A 23682-nucleotide genomic window follows, 5' to 3' on the forward strand; every position below is an offset into this window, starting at 1 on the left:
GTAAGGTTAAACTAAACGTAGGTTAAAAATACATTTAAAAACCCAGGCTTTCATTTCACATTATACTCTTCATTTGGGAATCAAGATAGACATTCTGGCAAAGCTGCTGACAAGTTTTAGGATACTCCAGGGAAACAAGTTAAGAGAATAGCATTAGGAACTGGGACAGCAGAAATCTTCATTTAATCTGGGAGTTAACCTCGGTGCATTATGAAATCTGTGTTCAGTGTCTCTTGACCCAGCCGTCTACTGGGCCAGCTCCCATTTATGTGCAGCTGACCAGTTCAACAAGAGGCAATACAGCTGTATTCCAAAAGTTGAACACAGACAATTTCAGTGCAGAGAGATGTATACACTGAAATCTAAAGGTAAACTAAGAGTTCTGGTGAAATTAGGGGGTTGACTATGGAAATACCCTCCCTCCTCCAACAAGAACAAAAATCAGAAGATTGGTAAAACAACAAATGTCTGGATACAGTTCCCATTTTTTCACAGCCCCCTCTCCATATTCATTTAGTTGAGGAACAAGTATAGGGTATATATACTTATAAAATAAGAGTCCCATTTAAGATTTGATAACACAGCAAAACTCAAAGATCCACATACCTCACCCTATTATCAATCCACAAGTGTTTCTGGAGCATCCAGGAGCCAGTTCTACTCATCATCTTTTATCCAGGGGAGACAGAATATCCAGGTAACTAAAAATTAAGCTACAGACTTTTATTCATGGAAAAGTTAGAAGTGAGATGAAATAAAGGACCCTTTTTTGCACATATATAGAAAAACCTTAGCAATCATAAAAGCCAATTCCTAGCGCTTTCCTGCCCCATAGGAAAATGGTTTCTACACCAGTGATCTGGTGAGTAAACTGCAATGGATCTTATACTAGATTTTATGCACTGTTGAAGGCCAATCACAATACCAGTTACCAGACCTCTTACTGCTATAGAATCTCCCTTTAATTCTTTATCTTGAACAGCTCTCAGAATTTTGGGTATTCAAGTGAACACAATTCAGAAAAGACCCAGGTAATAATCCAGTGGTACAGGACTTCTGTGTTTAAATTTCAGTGCTTCTAGAACTACCTCTCTATTTATATTATGAGCCAAGGAGGAAAAACTGAGGGTTTAAATTATTCTGTAGTTCCTTCTCAAGTGCTGTAGGACTTAGAAATTACTCAACAAATGTCATCTATCCGTCAGCAATAGATAAACGATTTATCAGGTAAATAATTTTGCCTGCTTTCCACACAACTGTCTATGGCTAATCTTTGCTTTTTCCACCCAAAAAGGCTTCCATTAACACATTTATTATGATCTAGTTTGAGACGAAAGCTGAAATTACTTGTATTTGCATACTTCAGTCTCAAGAATAAACTTCTTCCTGACTAGAGCATTTTTTCAACTGTTTCGCCATTTCAACGGAGTAACCTTTCAAACATTCATAGAAATCAATACAGGCCAGAGATTGAGTTTACGTATTAATTTCTTTATTAGAAAAAGAAATTGCTGTTTCTCAGTACATTATCTGGATTTTTAGAAAAATTACACAACTCCAGTTGAACAATCTACCGTTTACTATGTTACCTATCAGAATACATCTCTACCTCCCTCTTCACTCTGTATTTCATCTTCTGAAAATATCTTTCCGGAGCAGAGCTGTTATCTGGCTAATTTATTGTAGGCAAACTAGAGAGGGACAGTTTAGGAATATACTAATATTTGAACATTGTTTTCATGTTGTGTATTGTTCCTTTACCTTTTAGTTGTAAACTCTTTGGAGCAGGGACTATCCATATTGCACTAAAATTATCAGGTGTGGTTTACTTTTAGAACAATCTTGCACAATTTTATTTGTTTGGGGCCAGTAATACACTAGTTGGAAAATACCTTCTGTGGCTTTGTTTGTGAATTTCATATTTTTGCAAAGCTGTTTTATAAAAAAGAGTTTTGACAGTCACATTCTTTCAGTTTGATTTGGGCCTTATTTTGGTCACCGCTATCTTTTAAAATAAAAGCACTTTAGAAAAAACGCTCAAGCTTAGGGTGACCGATTTGTTGCCAATATGGAAAGAGAGCTTTAAAAGGGAGTTACAGGAATTTTCCTAACATCAGAACAAAACCATCTTCCTCTCCCCACCAGAAAAAGTCACTATCTTAGCAAACTAACTAGCCATTCTTGTGTAATTTAGTATTGAAAAGTCAAAAACAGGAGTTCCAACACAACATCAGAAAGGCACAATAAGGGAGTTATAGCAAAGTGTCTTCTTTAGCATTACCACTCCAGAACAGAGGAGGAAGTAAGGGCTTATAGTTTTTCTATCTCCCACCATTTAATATTTGTACTTTTAAACATAAAGATTAAGAGTTCATTCTAACTGCTTACCTAGTAGACTGTATATAATTATACCAGTGACTTCAAGGCCACTTCACAACTTTAGCAAAAACTAGTGTTGGGTGAGGTTGGGAAAACCTGTCTGCCAAGAATTTTAAATAAATAAAAAGGAGGGTGGAGAGAAATGGATAGGCCTATGTGATCCATTCAGTGCTTCCCTTATTTCTTCTTCTTCCTGGATCCCAATAGGACCTTCAGGGTCTTGCATTAGAATCCAGCCTTATTGTGAATATAGCTACTCCCACTGGAACTTGTCAATATGATTCTTTGGTCAGTCAAAGCAGCATTGTTAAGCCCTGTAAGGTGAGTAGGGAACTCTGTGGCTGCAGAGTAAACAGCACATACTACAATCTCAACAAATGAAAATTCACTCAAAAGTCATTGGAAGCTAGAATGAAAAGGGAACCCATACAATCTGCAGTACATGGTGCCAATCATTTAGCTTTAGTAGGTATGTTCAGATGTGGGATAAAGTATGCCTAAACAGGCCTAGCTTGCAAACTGAACTGAAATCTTTAACTTTGGTTCAACACGAGGCTGTCAGAGCCACAAAATTATTTAAATCCCCCACCTCAGCAATTGTTAAAGAGATTGGTAATTTATTGTGGGGGGTAAAAGGAGTTATTTTTTCAAGACCATTAATGTGGACAAATAAAATGGGATATTAGAAATGTACAACATGAACAACCAACCTAAGCTTACCGGTTTGCATGCAGTCACCTACATTTTGGAATATGCTGAAGTCTGATATGTGGTGTCAAGTTTTCAAAGTGGAAACTACAAGCACTTTGCCTAAGTTACAGCATTTCAGCGTTCCACTGAACTGGGAATGTTGTCAGAAAGAAGCTGCCTCACTGTTTAAGCTTGAGTCATGGTATGTTAATAAAGGGCAATGGCTCTGTTTGTTGCATGCTACTGGAATACATTGTTCTGTATTGCACAATCCATTCAGACACGCATCTGGAGTCAGTTTTTTCGTCTTCTCATTAAACCACAGGTAGCACAGATCCATAACCTAAATCAACTATGGGGAATCCTGGGTACACATAGCCCTGGGGGTATGCAGAGGCCTCTAGGGGGTACATTAACTCATCTAGATATTTGCCTAGTTTTACAACAGGCTACATAAAAAGCACATACAATGACTTGTTTACACTGCTCTATATATTATACACTGAAATGTAAGTACAATACTTATATTCCAATTGATTAATTTTATTATATGGTAAAAATGAGAGTCAGCAATTGGTCAGTAGCAGTGTGCTAGGACATGTTTGTATTTTTATGTCTGATCTTGTAAGCAAGTGAGGTGAAACTCTGATTGGTCTTGCATACCCCAGACGCCTGGAAAGTAGTCTGGAAAGGTTGAGAGCCACTGCCCTATTTTAAAGAGATTACATTTAAGTATGGAGAAGAGAAACAGTTTGATACATTGGGGAATCCCATATCCAATACACCAACTGGCATTTTTTTAAAGCTCATTTTCAGTTTTAAGTTCATTACCGTTTCAAAGACTAACAACTAAAGGATAAAAGCATGCAAGGCTCAGTTCTAAAACTCCATTAAGCACAAGTAATGATAATAGCACACCCATTTGTCAGATCACCAAGACCCAGCAACAAATGAATTGCCTAGAGGAGGCCTGTTTCCTGTTAATTCAAAAAGTACCTACAGAAAAAACAATGTACTGTCACACAGATTGCATTGGTTTGCCACAATTTACTGCAGGACAACAGGAAATTTCTGAATGGTCTGGTCAGCTTTCTGTTTCCATCCAGTTCTGAAATAAGCTACATAAATTGATTCTTACATTAACTTAAAAGTTAAAGGCTAACAAGCAGTTGTGGAGCACATATGAGACAGACCCTAATGTTCCTGTTAAAGGATTCCTGGGGATCTGGAATAAAGAAACAAGAGTGGAGCCTATAGTATTTTGACATGCACTTTTGCAGAGATATAGCAAACTAGTAACTGTTCACCTCAGAGTATCACTTACAGTGAAAGGGATGCAAAGCTGCTGAGGCCCTGCTTTCCCCCCAAATACCAACAGACACAGCGATATACTACCCTTTCGCACAAATTTTATAAACTGTTATGCATGCTTTTTTGGCATTTTCAACACACGAAAATGCTTGAATTAACAGGAGTGCAACTGTGTTTAATGTGGAACAGCTGCTGCAAACTTTCAGAATTCATATCCCAACCAGGACATACCAAACTGAACTTCTGTGACTTACAATAAGGTCCTACTTAATGAATAAAAGACTGTATAGGAGATAAAAATATGGGCTGATAGAATACAGCAGCTCCAGCTGAGAGATTTAGCAATAAATAAAATAAATAATAATAAGAGTTATTTAGTTTGGGAACAACAGAAGTATATAACTATGCAGTTTTAATTTGAATGTTAGTTTAAAAAACAAAACAAGATTGCATTACCTCAAGTAGACATCAGTAAACTAAGAATTAGAAGCCTACTTTCAATATTTGGGAACATTTGATCAAGGCTCCTGTTCCTTGCAGACATTATAGTTTCTTTTTTTTTTTTTTTTTTGGGGGGGGGGGGGGGGAGGGGACCCACCACATTTATATATATAGGAAATAATTGAGCAAACACAGACCAGAGCATAACCTACAGAAATAGTAGGCATCATCCCATCTAGAGATTATTTTGCATGGTTATATGTTTATTTTGTTTAAATTTTAAAACTACAAGTCAGTATACTAGGTTGATTATACAGACATATGGCAACAGTATTACATTCTACCTTGTATTTTATAAAAAGTACTGTGCCAGTCCAGAGATGCCATTATGTTAACATTTATTAGACTGACAAAAGAATCATGATGTAGCCCATACTCCAACAGGTTCCATTAAAATAAACTTTATAAAGTTTAATAAAACACCTTCTACATTAAAATGTGTTATTTAGAAGCCTCTGTATATTATAAAGATTTACCCACAGCAATGCTAGATAGTCTTAGGCCCTGGGTTTTGGGTTACAGAATAAATTGAAGAGTCAGATTAGCATTAATACCAGTACATCTTCTGTGTTGGAATGAGAGGCTACAAGTCTATTCCTTAGATGAGGAAGAGCATTTGGAACAAAGACTTTTTTTTTTTTTTTAAAGCTCAATTAAAGTTATTACCCAGATTACCATTTCCTACTTGTCCCATACAAACTTTAAAGACTAATGGCATATTAATAACGTCCATAAACAAAGAGTTACTGATATAAAAAACAATTTCACAAGCATTTAATAACTTGATTTTCCATTTCAGCTGTTAAGGTACAAAAAGCAAAGGTTTGTTCCCCACCGTCATCCTAAACCTGATATAGAATATAATTTGCACAAGGTACTTTGGAACCTTCTGGAACATTGTTTATTAGTTTTGGCAAACTACCAATGATTTCTACAGGAATGGAGCCATTTTGCTGTTCGAACCTGGTTAATCTGTAGCTAGACACATTTCTGATAGGGAAAAGTTAATAAAAAACCACCTTCCAGACATGGCTTTAATAGCTTGATTTTTTTTCCAAAAATTTTATTGGGAGAACTACAAAACATTTACAGTACAAAGTTTACAGTCTCACACTCAATTTGTAGTGAACTGACTCCCGAAAATATATTACAACTCAAGTTGACTTATCCTTTAGTTACATTCAAAACATACTTCTGTTAAAGTAGTCCAAATAGAGTACATAGTGCTTGATCTGTACCTATGTACAAACAAAACTAAAAGCTACTGCTCATTCATCCACCGTCCAGGACAGTTTTGGAAAACTCCTGACTTTCTACACAAGGAAAAAAATTACAAGTTTTGGAATTTAATTAAACAATTTATGTTCATGTACTGCATAAAGTTTCAGATCCAAAGGTGGCCTCCTTGCTTATAAAAAAAAGTGGTGAAACTTTTCATGTAGTTAAAACCCATCCCTACATTCAAATTATCTCAAGCATTAAGAAAAATACTTATTTGGTTGAGGAAGATTTAAGGCAAGCATGGACCCTTGAAAAGGCACTGTGAGACATAACACTGGGACCCCCAATTATTGCTACATACTTTGAGACTATATCACAGTGTGATTGGTGAAGTTAGGCAACAAAAATACTTTTTGGTTAATTTAAACACATTTGAATTAGGTTTGCCACTTTGAAGTCTGATTGCAAAGTAGTTTTGTTGGGTTTGTGTGTTTTGTTTTTTTAAGCGGACGGGCTACAACCATTTTACATTCTAAAAAACCCACAGAAATTCCTCATACTACTTCCACAGCATAGAGACCGATTTCTATAAAGAAACCATGCAATCTTTTAAATTTACGTAAACAAGGAAAGAAATTAATGAAATAAATATTACATACAATCTCTTAAATTAAGATTTTTACTCATTTACAATAAAATAACCAAGTGAAGTTACAAAAGGCATATATTACTGTGAAAAGAACACACTCCACATTTCGCCGATTAATAATGGCAATCATAATTTAAACATAATAAAAGAATATATATCTATTGCTTTTCATCATACCCGATAAATACAGTATGAACAAATTACCAATGTATACTTTTCACAAGATAATAAATAAGTTAAATAGTTTCATACTGAGTTGTGTGCAGTGACTCATGCAATCAACTCAAACAGCTAAAAAAATTTAAAAAAAAAAAAATCAGCAGTTATTCTCCAACAATTACAAACTAGATTCAGTTGAGTGCTTCCAAATAAAGCAACAAAAAATTGTTCTAAGCCAAACATCCACTAAGTGGTGGCAATGGAACCAACATTAAACTTTGGAATGGAAGTTTTAGCATTTGTTATAATATATATAAGATAGATTATATAAAAAAACTAGAGGGTTGTTATCAAGGCATATTCCTGGCAGGATGTTGGATTTTTCTTTTAAAAGCTTATAGGTTTAGTACTGGTGTGGGTTTTTATTTGAAATTGGCTTGAAAGACAAACTACTTATTAAATTCTCTTTTTTGTATATAAAAATGTGGAGAGGCTTGAAATGCAGAGTTCATGCCCCTCTGGATTGTTTGTTGCTTGCTTTCTGGTGGGTGTGGGTTTGTCTTGTTCCCCCCTCCCCCCCCCACTAATGCTTAAAAACAAAACAAAAAACAAAAAAAACCACACACACAGATGGAATGGCTGCTGCTGCTGGTGCATATTATAACTAGTCTCCAAATAAAAAAAAACAAAAATCCCCTTCTTCCAAAGTCTCTCTATAAAAATAGGTTTGTTCTGTTCATGTCGCCATTTGCCCTTTTGCAAATTAATTTTTTGTTCATCTCTCGATATAAAAAGTTTTTTCCTCTCTCCTCGCTTTTTAATTTACTTGCTCAGCAATTAAACAAAACCAAACCCAAGAGGATCATCGAAGGACTGTGCGAGCTTGGCTAGTTCTCAAGGCTGCGGTCTCTGCTCCCGGGGTTTTATCCTCCCCCCTTCAGCGGGGTGCACACCCCTCTTCTCCGCTCCCCTCTCTCCGGCCCAGCTCCCCCTAGTCGTCGGAGATGGAGAGACGGCTGAAGATGGGCAGGCGCCTGCCGGAGTCCAGGCTCGGGGACTCGGAGCCGCTCAGGCTGCCGGAGCTGAGGGAGCCGCTCAGGTAGCTCTCCCGGTCGGAGAGCGAGTCCGGGGGGCTGGGCGGCGCGTCGAAGACGGGGGACTCGGAGAGGCGGCGCAGGGGCTGGAAGCTGAAGGGAGGCGAGGCGGGCGGCGCCGGGCAGCTCCCCCCTGGCGGCGGCGGCGGCTGCTGCTGCTGGCAGCGGTAGAAGGCGGCGGCCGCTACCGCGGCGGCGGCGGCAGCGGGGCTGGCGGCGAAGCTGGGGCTGTGGAGGGCGAGCGGCGCGATGAGGCTGCCCAGCTCCTGGCCCGAGAAGGCGAAGGCGTTGTTGGCGCAGGGCGGCGAGAGCAGCTCGTCGCAGTAGGAGGCGGAGGCGGGCGGCGGCGGGGTGCGGGACCCGCCGGGGCTCTCGAGCAGCGCCGCCTCCAGCCGCCCGCCGGGCTGCTGCTGCCCGCAGCCGTGCTGGTGGTGGGCGGAGAAGCCGGAGAAGCTCAGGCTGTGGTGCAGCTTGGGCCGCTCGCCAGCGCCGCGCGGGGGCCCGAACCCGCCGCCGCCGCCCAGCGGCGGGTCCCGGGGGGCGAAGGCGCGCAGGTCACCGGTGCTGCCGGCGGGGTGAGGCGGCGGCGGCGGGTGGGGGTGGTGGTGCGGGGCGGCGGGCGCGGCCGTGCCCCCTCCGGGCGCGGGGCGGCGCTCGTCCGCGTTGTGGATGAAGTGGCAGCGCGGGCCGTAGGGGCAGAAGCCGATGGTGTGGAAGGTGCGGCACAGCTCGGTCTTGTACTTGGGGTGGCGCGTGAGGCTGCGCAGCTCGTGGAAGCCGTGCGCGAACTGGCACTTCTCGCCGTACTTGCAGGCGCCGCTCTCCTCGAAGGGCCGGCACAGCTCCGTCTTGTAGCGCGTGGAGTTGATGGGCGCCCCGCCGCCCCCCTTCCCCGCCTGCTGCTGCAGCTGCTGCATCAGGTGCTGGCTGCGCTCGCCATTCTCGCTGAACGAGCGGTCCCGGAACTTGTTCTCCTTGTTGAGCAGCGCGGTGGGGCTGCTGCTCCCGCCGCCTCCCCCCCCGCCCGTGCCCGTCTCCTTCAGGCTGCCGAACGAGGAAGAGGAGGACGAGGACGACGAGCTGGAGCCCGAGGAGCTGGGGAACTTGGAGCTGTTGGCCAGAGCCTGCAGGTTGCTGGTGGAGTGCCTTCGCAGAAACCCCGGCGCGAAGCTGGAGCTGGGCGAGGTCACGGGGGTCCCCACCGCCTTCTTGTCCAGCATGCTGCTCAGGTTGCTCAGGGTTTTCTCACTCTGGAAGCAAGAGGGGGAAAGGAAGAGAAAAAGTTTGCAAAGTGACTCGGACGGGCAAGCAGGTCTGCAAGCGGCCAGCGCCCCCTGAGACTGCGCGGGGGTCAAACGCCCCCCTCGCAGCACATCTGCAGGGAGAGCGTGGGACATCTTAATGTCTCTCCTGCAGCTTGAGAGTTAGACACTAAAAACTTACTTCTCAGCAGTGTCTTTTAAAAGGTGACACAGCTCCAGCTAAAGCTTCACCTTCACAGCATTAGCCTAAGGACTTCCATTGCAAGAGTCTGAAGCCTTGAGGGAGATCTGATACTGATTTCAGCACATTTACAACTAAAAGCTTTAGAGATCTTAAAGCTCCCCAATGCAATACAGCTCCAACTCTTGAAAAACTTCTAGTCAACAAATCTCCTTAGAACCCTGTGCCGAGAGAACTGTAGATCAGTTCGGGAAGGATGAAACACCAACCAGGCAAATTGTCACAATTTAAATGTTAACTTGATCACAGAGCAACTTACGTGTAAAATGCACCCCACATGGAAAGCAGCACCCCTCCCCCACCAACAAATAGGAGTTTATTCCACTTCTTAAAGAGTCAGACTTAGAAAGAAAATACTCAAATGCTCAGATTTGCTAAGCCCTTTAAAACGTTCAAAGTGCTTGACACACAAAATGCAAACTCTTCCCCTACCTTGCACAAGAAGTCGATGTCATAGAAGGCAGATAAAAGCGTCGTAGACATTTCGAGATCCTGTAGTGATCGGAAATACAGGAAGGACCGAAAGATCCCGCTTTCCTCGGAGGCTTTGGAAAAGCCACGACTAGATAGGAAAGGGCTGATTACTTGAGATCCGAAATGGTCCAATCACTTTCCCAGCAGGGGTGGGTTAGTGGGTGCCCGGCCAAGGCGGCGCCTACTGCTGCAGCGAGCTGACTGCTGGAACTCTGCAAGCCCCGTGCTCGGCACATATATAAACGCCGGACAGCGCAAGGGGCGGGCCCCAGTCGGGCCCGCCGGGGTCTCCCAGCAACACCGCCCAGTCGTTCCCACCCGGCCCTGCCCCCTCCTCAGCAGCTCCGCTGCTTCTGATTGGGCGCCGCCAATTTCTTTCAGGGGCCTGGAGTGCAGGGAGGTGCTGTGGGGCTGAGCAGCAAAGAAAGAGCGGCGGGCGGGGTAGCTGTCGGTTCTACGGCTAGCGTCATGCTCACTCGGGGTTGCAGTGAGCCATTGACTAGTCTTGTGACTCTGCTATGCACAGGGTTATAGAGTGGAAAGTGTATAGAAAGCATTCTGCCAGGCTTGCTACACAATGCACTGTGGGTAGCAGGCAGTCCACTACACACGGGGTGCGCTGTGTATACACTTGTATTTGTAAACACCGTGCAGTATAGACAAGGCTTGCTACAGACTGCACCGTACACGTGTACAGAAAGCATGGTCCTATACATGGAGATTTGCTATGGAAATGCAGAGGGCACTTACCGAATGCACAGTGCATATACGTTTGTTACAAAGCACTCAAAAGTAAGAATTGTTACAGAAGGCACTACCTAGAAACCACGCTAATATGTAAGAGTTATTGACGCAGAAAACACTGCAGACGTATCTAGGAGGCTCTGATTATTTGATAGTAAACTCCTGTATTTTCTTTTAAAATGCCTCGGGGAAACCAGTGTCCCTTTTCACGCTACCATCTCCCTGACGAGGAAGTTTCAACCAGCACGTGTCGGAAAGGGCTTCCCTCTCGGCTTAATATTCCTGGCGAGTAGACTGCGAAGCTTAATACAAAGGAAGATGTACCCAAGTACCTCGGAGTGAAACGGGACGCCTCTTCCTCCCTCCCCACCGAACATCAACTTTTGCCACGTAATTGGTTTGAAACAAACTCTGGCTCCTCGCTTGCTGCGCCCGCGGAACTAGCGGACGGTCGCCAGGGTGTGTTACTTTGCACCACAAAGCGCGGCTGGCTAAAGGGCTCGGGTTTGGGGGGGGGGGAGGGAAGAAAGAAAGAACTATTTCCCCTCCCGGCGGGCGGCTCCCGCACAGCAAAAGGCCTCCCCCGTCCCGCGCCGCCTGCACCATGCGCCCGCCTCCCGGAGCTTTCCAATAAGGCCTAGTAGATCACAGGGACTTGGCAGCCGGTCAAGGTCTTGTGATACGATCAGCAAAGCCAATTTCGTGTCCTTTGACTTGGAGCCCCAACGCCCGTCCCTGGGCAGCAGCACCGCGGGGCTGGGAAGAGGACCCAGGCTCGGCCGCTCGCTCAGTGCCCTTCCCCGGGCAGGGTGCGCGAGGGCGGGGTGCAGCCGCCCGGGGAAGTGCAGCCGCACAGCGGCCCCGGGCTGGCGCGCTGCCTAGCTTTTGCAGGGAGGGAGGGAGGAAGGAAGCCCGTGGTAGGGGTGAGTGGAAGGGGACGGAACCGTATCGGGCGCCACACCTCGGCCGGGGGAGGGGGGGCACACGTACGGCCCGCCTGGGTTCCTTAGCCACGCAAAATATACGCGCGCCTCAAGACAAATAAGCAACGAGCCTGGCGTATCTGAGTCTGCACGGCCCGGGCGGGGAAGAGTTAACCGCGGGAGCTCTTTCTTTGCAGCCCCCCCGCGGACACTGCTCTTTCTGTGCAACTGCCCGGCCAAGTTATCCTTTCCCCTCCAGCTCTTGTCCCAGCAGCTCCTCAGGCGTAATGGCCCTCCCTCCTAAAGAGCCCTCGTCTGGACAGTAGCTGGGACGGGAGGGGGGCGCTAGAAAGGGAGCTAAACCCCGCTCTCCCCGAGAAACAGCGGATGTTTTTAACCACACTGTACACGGCAGGTAACCCCGCTTGTCCTCCCCCCTCCCCCGGCATTCATAAATCTGGCCCGGCTCCGACACCCAGGCTTGTATAAACACGTTCGACGCTACGATTCTGCAGTCCCAATACTTGCGTTTGCTAACGGTTGGAACACAAGCAAGGGGGAAAATGGATGCGCGTGTAAAAGTTTCCCTGCAAGTTTTGGGTTACAAAAGCAGTGGAGACGTTTGATCCTCTTTCGGTTCTTTCTGAGCTGGGATGTCAAGCCCTGAAAATCCGAGGGTGCAAGTCTGCCCACGTCAGCAGGAAACCTGCACTTTGCAAAGAAATTTACCAAAGGAAAAGCAACTTCAGTGGCGTTTTATTGGGACATTTTGCGCCAGGTCTTCACACCAGGTTTTCGCAAAACAGCTCACGCCTCCATTTGGCTTCTTCCTCAGTGTGACTGTGTCCAGCCCCGCGGAGAAATGCACTTCTGGGAGCGGCTGCAGTTTAGCAACCTCTCAGCGCAGCAGCACAGTCCCTCCTCCTGCAAAAGGCAGCACAGGGTGCGATATGTCACCCCATTGCTCAATCTGTTAAAAGGTCACAATTGCTGACAGTGTGTTAATAAACCATAAAGAAATTGAAACTAACGTGGGCCATTACCTCTCCGTTTAAAAATAAAAGATACCCGAGAAGAAATTGCACCGGGGGTTGGGGGAAACCAAATCACATTCCTTGCTGTACCACAATCCTTCATGGGACAAATCTCTAACTCACCAAATGCACCTTGTAAACTAATCTACTTGGCAGCACTTTCTAACTCGCGGCTGAGAAGCTGCGTTGCTAAATTGGAGGTGGACGTGACATGTTGACATTTAGTCTCGCAGTGGTTTTATGGTAATATGTCACCCTCTAGTGCCCCAACCCTGCGAAGGCATCCCAGTTACAGGAGGCAACAATATTCCATTTTCATCGGTATCCGAACAAAACTTAAATTTTCCTTTAATATGTTCCTGCAGTTCTGTGAAAACATTACGTTGTTAGTGATTTACCACGTAATGAGACTCAGGTCCTAAAATGGGGAAAAATTTAAACTGGGATTACCCTTCTATATTTCCAATAATGTATATTTTCTCCTTAGCCGCCTCCATTCATTTGGTTTCATGCTAATGTGATTAGTTCAAACTTCCCTCTCCTCCCCCTATTCAAAAACTAAACCGTGTAATAAGATTAGAAAACACCATGTTGAGGGAGATCCTGCCCCTTAGTTACCAGTCTAAGTAAATACAAAGTTTATGAAGATAATCATGCAAAAAGCAGTGTATAATCAGCGTTTGAACAACAAATACTTTGATACATTGACTCAGATCAAATACATCACAGATAAGTTCTCTCTACTAGACACTGCTAATCCTGTACTGCAGCTGCTGTTTAAAGTTTAAAGGTTTCTGATTTAGTAGTTATACAGTAACCCAAATCACCAACAATATGTGGTGAAATGTATGCAAGATGATGTAAAATTATTTGCTCTCTATAAACTAGGAGATATTACTTAGTTTAAAGTTACACTTTAAAAAACATTGATAAAGAAGATTAAGATTTAAAGTAGTTTTGTTCACTGATTAACCATGTTCTTGAGGCTTTACAAAGTTACTTATGTTCTGTTATAAATCTTGTGGATATACTACTGTGCTGTTAAAAGTTGTTTTACTCATTTTTATACCATTCAAACTACCAAGCCCCACACAAGAAGAGCAGCAATGAAGGATTTTTGAAATTCAGCAGGATTAATTTCTATTTGTATTATCCCATAAAAAGTGAATAGCTATACCACATGTTAAAAAAAAGTCAAAAAGGTGTGTAAAGTGACAGTTGCTAACTGTTAGTGTTGAACAAATGTACTTACAGATAGCTGAGATAAAATTTATGCTATTTATCTAATGATCAGAAAACAGCTTTTTCATAAAATATATTTGATGATGACTAATCTGGATTCTGTTTTTATTTATTAGTAAATAGGATAAAATGAATACCTGTGAACTGTCCTTTCATTGTAAACTAAGTTTTCCTTTGCCTCATTGAAATCTCATGTTTCTTTATTATTGAAAGTTATTTACATGAGAAATGCTGAATCATGACACTGCCGTTATAGAAAATATTTATGATAAAAAGTCACTGCAATAAAAGATAATATTCTGTTTTCAAAATAAACCACTTAGGCTTTAATTTCAGTGTAGTGCTTATGCAGTGGAAAGCAAATATGTCAAACTGCTCTCTTCCACTTTTAACTCTTAAATAAAAATGTTTAATGCATTTTTTTCAAAATATTTTTCAGAGCCCAGTTTAGCAGCCCATTCTAGTTATAACTGTATTATTAAAAATTAACAATGATACAACTAACACTTGCTAGAGAAATTCATTTTACACTAATTGAACTGGGCTTCAGGTTTACATTGAAGATTAAGCTACTGTATAAATAATATGAAACCTCGCACTGTCACTAGTTCTTAGATAATGTTGTATTATAGTGCCACCTACTGGGATATTAAGAATATAACTTAAAGCATCTGAAAGTACTAAGCTTCAGAAACTCTTGTATTGAACTATTAATTATTTTTCAGTAAGATTTCCAATTAACATTTACTAAAAGACATGAAGGGTGAAAGTGCAAATAAAGAATCACTGTTTGATCATAAGCCCATACTCTTGCAGTGATAATTTAAAAATCAGTCTAGAGTAAGTTATATATCTTTGTTTTGGTTACTGCATGCATGCTATACAGGTTTTAGCTCTTGATTAAATAATGCACTGAGTCTTTTTAATTATTTATTTGAACTTGTTATGATCTTGGAACCAAATTCAAGAATTCAGAAAGAGAAATGTACAAAACACACATAAATAAGAAGACTCCAGATCTCTCTTGATGATCTGAGACAACACATTGCTATATTCAAAATCTCCTAAAACAGACTGTAATGTCAAAATAAAATTATTCTGATCACCATCAGAAGGTTGCTATCAGATTTGCTCTATTTTGGAAAGGCCTGATTCTGCTATCTTTACTCATACCTTACTTACAGAGTAAAGTACACTCTAAGTGAGCAAGCATGACCTCATATGGTTCTAAAATGAAAAGCATGTTTTATTTTGAACACTGGTCTTCATTCTGGAAAGGGCTTCAAACCCAGCCTCTGGTTTGAAGGTAAAATGTTAGCACTCTGATACCTATTTTCTGTGCAGGAGCAATCAGGCACTTGGCAGCACTTACACATCTATTTGCACCTGCAAAACAAGAGGCCACTTTTAAAAATCAGGCTCCTATGCTTCCCCCAGGTTAAAAATGGAATGAAGTTAAAAACTCAGATTCAGGCTTGGCATGGGCAAGCAAAGGAAGTCAATATTTTTTTTTAGGAACAGTTTTTCAAAAAATCAAAATAAAACAGTATCAGGTTAATATTCTGAGTGTGTTAAGAATTGCTACATGCTGACAAAAGGAAAAACAAAGTCAAGAATTATGGCATTGGAGTAGAGGAGGAATAACTTGTGGGATAAAGCACACCAGATCGGCAGGTGGCCTGCACCTGGATGAATGGAAAATATTAAGGTTAGCTGCTTTGCGTCCTACAGTAGCTGCAATAAACTATGCTGGTCTGAATGAAATTAGTAAATGCATTTAAAAAAATCTTCTCCTACAGCAAGTCTGACAAAGATTCAATGGACTCATGAAAAATGTGTTTTTAGCATGTACTATTAAAAAGGTTTACTACAGTCATTAAACAAATATATCCCGTCCCAAACCTAGAGAGAATTCAACTCTTTGTTCACAATGTAATAAAATTTATACAACCAGCACAGGACAAACTGCCAGTGTTTCACTTTTCAGGATTTTCTTTGTTCTTGCAAGCATCATCATCAAGTTCAAGCAAGGTTAATATCTTAAGACAAGTTGATATTCTTTCGTTCTGAATTGCTAATCTTGTGAATTCCACAGTTTTGGAAAATTCTGGAGTTGGCGGTAGCTCTTTAAGAAGCTGTGTAACAAGCTTCGCTTGATCAGATGCTCTTCTTGCCAATCGAAGGAATTCTCCTTGATCTGGCGAATTTAAATGAGTGGCTGGTATGAGCAAGAACAGATGTTTACTAAGCTGTCTGACGTTAGTCAGCGTCTCTGCCCAAAAATTCACTTCCCCTTTATTAAACAGGTTGTCATCTTCCATCTCAATGAAAAGAAAAACAACAAAGATCAGTGGTTTGATGATAAAGGGCAAATAATCCAATATTAAACAACATTAAGGGGAAATAATGCTGATAAAAATATTACTAAAACAGTTTCTTTGCTGTTCTATGTGAGGGTAAGGGTTCATATATATCTCTTCAATTTACTCAAAGATTTGGAAAGCCCAAAGCAAAGTTTCCCAGTGTGCCAATGACATATCTCCAGAAATCAGGCACTTATGATGTAACTTTTATTTTGGAAATAGCGGAAGTAAAAACAGCCTAAATATTTGTGCATGGTGGGGAGTGCAGAATTAGCTTTCCTTCCACTGTGTCACTGTCTTATATTATACAGAGACCTCAGTAATCAGTATGGTAATTGGGTATATCATGGAGCTTTTGGAGTAGATTAATTAATAAAGGAAAATTACGTCAGTCAAGGAAACAGTAGTAGAACATCAAAAAGACATACGTAAACCAAATGCTTAAGAAAAGTTTCATAAGACATTTGAATGGTCATTTTATCATATCAGTTGTCAGCCAGTGTTTCAAAGATGTAGCTGATGCCACTACTACCAGTTTACTTTATAGTATTATATTCATATTTCTTGGCCTTTCAAAGGCAAGTTAGCACCTAACATACAATATTAAGTTCTATGGGCCCAATCCTGCAAAGTCTTGTTTATGCAAATCCTACCTACTGACGTCAATGGTTTCAATGAGCGAGGATGATTCATGTGTATAAGACTTTGTAGTACTGAGCCCACAGAATATAACAAAATTTGAAAGCTCTGGAAAAACTAGAACAATAGCAGGAAGCAAACCAATAGTAGCAGGAGTAATGAGCTTGGACTTCAGACACGCTGATCATCTACAACAGCTATTAACTTCAATCAGATCTTTAGGTGATCAGCGCCTCTGAAAATCAGGCCCTGCATCTTTGAAATGTTGGGTGACAACCGATATGTTAAAATAACCCAGGACGGTCATTAAACTTTTTTTAAAAAAAGTATGGCTTAGTGTTGACATCAATGGGACTACTTATATGAGAACTGCAGGATCAGGCCCAATTTATTTATTTATTTATTTTAAACAGACTATTGTCGCTGTGAATGTTTTACTTTCAAGTTTAAGTCTGTTCCAGCTCCAGAAATTAAGTAGTTATTAGAATTACCAGTGTTGTAGTCTCCATATCTTTTTTTAGCTCATCCTCTCCCAGCAGCCATTCCAGTAACACTAGGACACCAGCACTGGTTTGATTCCACTGCTGAAGCAGCTCACACAGTATGCCAAATGCTAAATCCAAGGCCATGGATGCATTTACTACACGAAAGGCAAACTCTGCGGAGAGAAAATAGGAAGAATAATGTAAGTTGAGACCAAACATCATTTTACATTAACAGTAGCATATAAGTGAGCTCACATAGGAATATCAAGGCTGAACTTACAAAAGCAAATGTAGAATGCTAATTTACAGTCACAAGTAGTTAGAAATACATGATTAGCCAGCTGTGGGGGTTGGGCTCTTTTCTTATTTCAAAATAATAAAAATAAATAATATTTCAAAATAAAACAGCTAAGACAATTAAGTTTAAAAATTACTATTGTGCAGATAGTAACGTTCAGTATTATGTATCCAAGCATACGAACATGTATGTCCCTTGCTTTCAGACAAGGTCATCACCTTGTAGGCTGTGACTATATGTTAAAAGTAATACACAAAATGCAGCTATGTTTTAAATTACGTCTGACACCATGGAACTCAATATTCACAGCATGCTAATGGCATGCTTTTCAACCAAACCTCCATAAAATAAATTAAATTATAAATATAGACAAAACAATAAAGGTTAAAATAAACCCATAAAATCAAGAAAAATTCAGGCCCTGTTTACATAAGAGTTCCAGGCATCTTTAGCCAGAATTGGGTTTAAACACAGGTCTTGCTAGCAGGATGCTAATATAGTTTCCCTGGACAGTGGAGAAATGGATGAACCACCATGCTATAAACTGTACCCATACACTCTTATCTACACTGCGTTTCTTCCCTAGATTTCCAGCTGGTGCAAATGATGTTTTAATCACTGTGTTTGCTTGCTCTCGATGACGGTGGTAAAAATGCCAGCAACCTTCCAGAGCCCTGTCTACACTAGGGTTCCCATTGTTGCTATCAGCAGTAGAGCTGCACTAGTGGTAGCAACAGTGGGAAAATATAGAGGGAAAATCCTAGTGCAGACAAACTCCCTGACTAGAGCATGATGTAAAACAAATTTTAGCAAGGTTCATTTATATTCACCAGAGAAAAGCTATTCATGAAAAGGGCTTATTTTTAAAGTAATGCTATTCTCCAAGACACCTTTTTACCAGGACAAAGGAAGGTGGAATGATGTAATCGCAGGTACCTAGAAAATCAGTCACACTTGGAAGCTAGCACTGACTTCCTCTTTCTGAGGATTCATTTAGTCTGATGAAGGAAAAGGACTGTTGAGATTAAAAATGAACAAAAATGCAGGCAGAATAAGACTAAAACATTGGAAGCAACTCCCGCATATTAATCACTTACTTTACAGCTGACGTGCTAGCCTCTGCTTCCCGCAGCTCCCATTGGCCGGGAACGGCAAACCGCAGCCACTGGGAGCTGTGGGTGGCTGTGCCTGTGGACAGTCAATGTAAACACACTGTCTCACGGCCTGCCAGTGGATTACCCTGATGGGCCGCAGGTTGCCCACCACTGCCCCACATATTGCAGGCCACAGAACCTTGTTCACTCACTCCTTTAATAGACCTATAACCTCTGGTTGAGTTACTGAAGTCCTGAAATCATAATTTAAACTAAAGATTTCAAGTATACAGAGATTCCACCATTTACTCGAGTTTAAACTTGGAAGTGAGCACTGCCCCATGCTGCAGAGGAAAGTGAAAATCCCCCAGGGTCTCCACCAATCTGACCCAGGGGAAAATTCCTTCCCAACCCCAAAAATGGAGATCAGTTAGACCCTAAGCATTTTGTCAAGACCCAATAGCTAGAAAGAACATAAGAATGGCCATAGTGGGTCAGACCCAAGGTCCATCCAGCCCAGTATCCTGTCTACCGACAGTGGCCAATGCCAGATGCCCCAGAGGGAGTGAACCTAACAGGTAATGATCTAGTGACCTCTCTCCTGCCATCCATCTCCACCCTCTGACAAACAGAGGCTAGGGACACCATTCCTTACCCATCCTGACTAATAGCCATTAATGGACTGAACCTCCATGAATTTATCCAGTTCTCTTTTAAACCCTGTTATAGTCCTAGTCTTCACAACCTCCTCAGGCAATTTGACTGTGCACTGAGTGAAGAAGAACTTCCATTTATTTATTTTAAACCTGCTACCCATTAATTTCATTTGGTAGCCCCTAGTTCTTATATTATTGGAACAAGTAAATAACTTTTCCTTATTCACTTTCTCCACACCACTCATGATTTTATATACCTCTACCATATCCCCCCTTAGTCTCCTCTTTTCCAAGCTGTAAAGTCCTAGTTTCTTTAATCTCTCCTCATATGGGACTCATTCCAAGCCCCTAATCATTTTAGTTGCCCTTTTCTGAACCTTTTCTAATGCCAGTATATCTTTTTTGAGATGAGGGGACCACATCTGTACGCAGTATTCAAGATGTGGGCATACCATGGATTTATATAAGGGCAATAAGATATTCTCCGTCTTATTCTCTATCCCTTTTTTAATGATTCCTAACATCCCGTTTGCTTTTTTGACTGCCGCTGCACACTGCTGGACGTCTTCAGAGAACTATCCACGATGACTCCAAGATCTCTTTCCTGATTAGGTGTAGCTAAATTAGCCCCCATCATATTGTATGTATAGTTGGGGTTATTTTTTCCAATGTGCATTACTTTATATTTATCCACATTACATTTCATTTGCCATTTTGTTGCCCAATCACTTAGTTTTGTGAGATCTTTTTCAAGTTCTTCACAGTCTGCTTTGGTCTTAACTACCTTGAGCAGTTTAGTATCATCTGCAAACTTTGCCACCTCACTCTTTACCCCTTTCTCCAGATCATTTATGAATAAGTTGAATAGGATTGGTCCTAGGACTGACCCTTCGGGAACATCAATAGTTACTGCTCTCCATTCTGAAAATTTACCATTTATTCCTACCCTTTGTTCCCTGTCTTTTACCAGTTCTCAGTCCATGAAAGGATCTTCCTTCTTATCCCATGACAACTTAAATTACGTAAGAGTCTTTGGTGAGGGATCTTGTCAAAGGCTTTCTGGAAATCTAAGTACACTATGTCCACTGGATCCCCCTTGTCCACATGTTTGTTGACCCCCTCAAAGAACTCTAATCGATTAGTAAGACATGATCTCCTTTTACAGAAACCATATTGACTTTTGCGCAACAATTTATGTTCTTCTATGTGTCTGACGATTTTATTCTTTACTATTGTTTCAACTGATTTGCCCGCTACTGACGTTAGACTTACCGATCTGTAATTGCCAGAATCACCTCTAGAGCCCTTCTTAAATATTGGCGTTACATTAGCTATCTTCCATTCATTGGGTACAGTAGCTGATTTAAAGGACAGGTTACAAACTATAGTTAATAGTTCCGCAATTTCACATTTGAGTTCTTTCAGAACCCTTGGGTGAATGTCATCTGGTCCCGGTGACTTGTTACTGTTAAGTTTCTCAATTAATTCCAAAACCTCCTCTAGTGACACTTCAATCTGTGACAATTCCTCAGATTTGTCACCTACAAAAGACAGCTCACGTTTGAGAATCTCCCTCACATCCTCAGCCATGAAGACTGAAGCAAAGAATTCATTTAGTTTCTCTGAGATGACTTTATCGTCTTTAAGCACTCCTTTTGTAGCTCGATCGTCCAGTGGCCCCACTGGTTGTTTAGCAGGCTTCCCGATTCCGATGTACTTAAAAAAACATTTTGTTATTACCTTTTGAGTTTTTGGTTGGGAACGAATTCTCTGTAGTAACTCACAGCCCTCCCCATCAAGTGCTCCATCACTGGCTGCTGGGGATATTTGCTACTAGCAGTTGCAGATCAGTTGTATACCATTGTAGGCAGTCTCATCATACCCTCCCCTTCATAAACGTATCAATTTCAGTCTTGAAGCCAGTCCTCTCCTTCCCTTTATGGGACGTAGGAGAACACCCACTCCTGGCCTTTCTTTGCTTTTTAGCCAGTACCAGGAATGGAAAGCGGTGCCAGTCTGAGGCCAGTGCTGGCAGGGTGCTCTGCACTGAGGCCATGGTGCTAGGAGCAGAATCTGATCTGGTCATCTCTAAGACCAGAGTAAGGGCTGAATCCATAAGGAGTGCTCGGAGACGAATGTCCTGTTCCTTTTTGGTCCATGATCTGAAGCTCTTGCAAATGCGACATTTGTTGCTCTTATGGGTTTCCCCTAAGCTTCTATGGGGATCACTGACTGGGATGGGATTTCCTGCAACAGTCACAAGATTTGAAGCCTGGGTCCTGGGGCATGTCCCATCCCTAGTGTAAGTCCCATTCGGGACTAACAAACTAACACTAAATCTACACTAAGGAAACTATAAAACTAACAAATTTCTAACAACTATTTAGAGAAAGTTCACAACTAGACACAGTTGAGAGGAGTAAGCTTGCTGATGCAAGGAGACATTCCAGCACCTTCACTGGCAGTAAGAAGGAACTAAGGGTGGGGGGAGCTGGCGGCACCCCTTATACCAGTGCATAGGCATGCCACTCCAGAGGGCACCAGAGCTGGTCCCCTAAGGATACCACTGAGGGAAAAACTTCTGGCACCAGTGCATGTACCGAGCACACACACCTACAATGGAATGGACATGAGCAAGCACTCGAAGAAGAACCAAGGTTGTCCCCTACAGCCAGTTCTTCTGTGAGGTCCTCACTACTCACCAATACCAAATCTAAAATGGCATCACCTCGACAACTATTTGGTGAAGAAATCTGTCAGCTATCACATCCAGGGAAATACAGGCCCTACTATTTTTAGTAGGTCTTGTCCTCCAATCTATACCTGGGAAGTTAAAGTCTCCCATAATCACACAATTCCCAGTAGTATTTATTTCATTAAAACCAGCAAAGAAGTCTCTATCCATATCCAAATCAGATCCTGGGGATCAGTAGCATACCCCAAGCACTGATGTTGATCACTTCTTTTTGGGACTGACTATATGTCCAGTTGCATACATTCAATCAATCCACCCTTTCTTTACTCACTACCCCAAGATAGCATATGTTCTATTACACTAATTAACTGAACTATTAACATTAATAATTATAGACACTGATGTACAGGAACTAGATTACTGAAGTATTTTTGCTGTTATTTTATCCATCACTCATCTGTATCATATTGAGATCATAGGTATACATAGCAACTTTACTCTGATACCTATGAAAATTAGATCTTGAAAATCAGGCATAGAGTAGATGAGTGACTAAATATGTATAAAATGCTTTGAAGATGAATAGTACTTCATAAGTGCTAAGTAAAAGAACAATAATTGATGTCATATGCATGCATAAAGAAGAAGAATACAACTCTCTTTATAGGTAACTTAAAAAGAATTTACAGAATTTCACTGATGTATTTAATGTTTATAGGTAATAGACAAACATCACTGATTTCAATTAGCCTTATACTCTATATTATTTGATATTGTGTTAATAATTCAGAGTAATGTGAAAGTAGAGTCCTAACGAAAGTGATTCAATGACCCAGTATTATAAGCCTCTCACATTGTAATCAATGTTGTTCAGAACCAGTTGTCTGTATCATTCAGATATTTTATACTTATATAGTCATTCAACTTACTACTACTAACAGAAAATAAAATAGCAGGAAGTGAATCTGAAGAGTCAGTCTGCAAGAGGCTACTAATGAACATAACAAACAATGTAAGCATTCCATAAAGGGCAGGATCTATAGGCTCATTCACTGTAGAAGTGTTGAAATGATCATTTATCAGTTCTCAAAGCTCTAGGACATGTATAAGTTACAACATGCAAAAATGTCAGTCATAAACAAGATTATCATCTTGTTAAATAAAGCTACTTCAGTGGTTGAAATACACAGAATGCTCTGTGCTTTAAACTAGTAGTTACAAGATAAAGCATAAGAATTAATAATACTGCTTGAAATGAAAAACAGAAGATAAAAATAAGGTATTAGATGTTTTTCTATGTTCAGGAAGTAAATTTTCATAAAGGGGGATGGATAAGTACTATAGTGGTTTGAGTTTTCTTTGTTAATCCACCCATGGAAGAATTAGACCTCCCACATACGCATTCATATACCACAAGACCTTTGATCACGCCAGATGTGAACATTTCTCCTGGTAGCCTATGATGTGTCCTCAAAATATACTCTTTTTAAACTTTTGTATTATACTAAGAATTGTAAAAAAATCAACA

At 41.5% G+C, this 23682-nt stretch overlaps 2 protein-coding genes across 7 annotated transcripts in view; both read right to left on the reverse strand.

Moving 5' to 3' along the window:
• Positions 1 to 5914: 5914 nt before the first annotated feature.
• Positions 5915 to 10198, reverse strand: ZFP36L2 (ZFP36 ring finger protein like 2). The gene is made up of 2 exons (XM_027824706.3): positions 9940 to 10198; positions 5915 to 9254 (listed from the first exon to the last, which is right to left on the reverse strand). Exons 1-2 carry the CDS (start codon positions 9988 to 9990, stop codon positions 7902 to 7904), a joined length of 1404 nt encoding a protein of 467 aa, XP_027680507.1. The 5' UTR covers positions 9991 to 10198; the 3' UTR covers positions 5915 to 7901.
• A 4645-nt stretch (positions 10199 to 14843) lies between these two features.
• The window catches only part of THADA (THADA armadillo repeat containing), a 299475-nt gene continuing 290636 nt past the window's right edge, over positions 14844 to 23682 (reverse strand). For all 6 annotated transcript variants that reach the window (XM_037895818.2, XM_037895817.2, XM_037895819.2 and 3 more), the window contains 2 exons: positions 17418 to 17584; positions 14844 to 16245 (listed from right to left, as the gene is read on the reverse strand). In XM_037895818.2, coding sequence (XP_037751746.1) covers positions 15901 to 16245; positions 17418 to 17584 — 512 coding nt within the window. In that variant the 3' untranslated portion in view covers positions 14844 to 15900. The remainder of the gene's footprint in view (positions 16246 to 17417; positions 17585 to 23682) is intronic.

This window comes from Chelonia mydas, chromosome 3 (genome assembly GCF_015237465.2).
Source record: "Chelonia mydas isolate rCheMyd1 chromosome 3, rCheMyd1.pri.v2, whole genome shotgun sequence".
Taxonomy (NCBI): Eukaryota; Metazoa; Chordata; order Testudines; family Cheloniidae; genus Chelonia; species Chelonia mydas.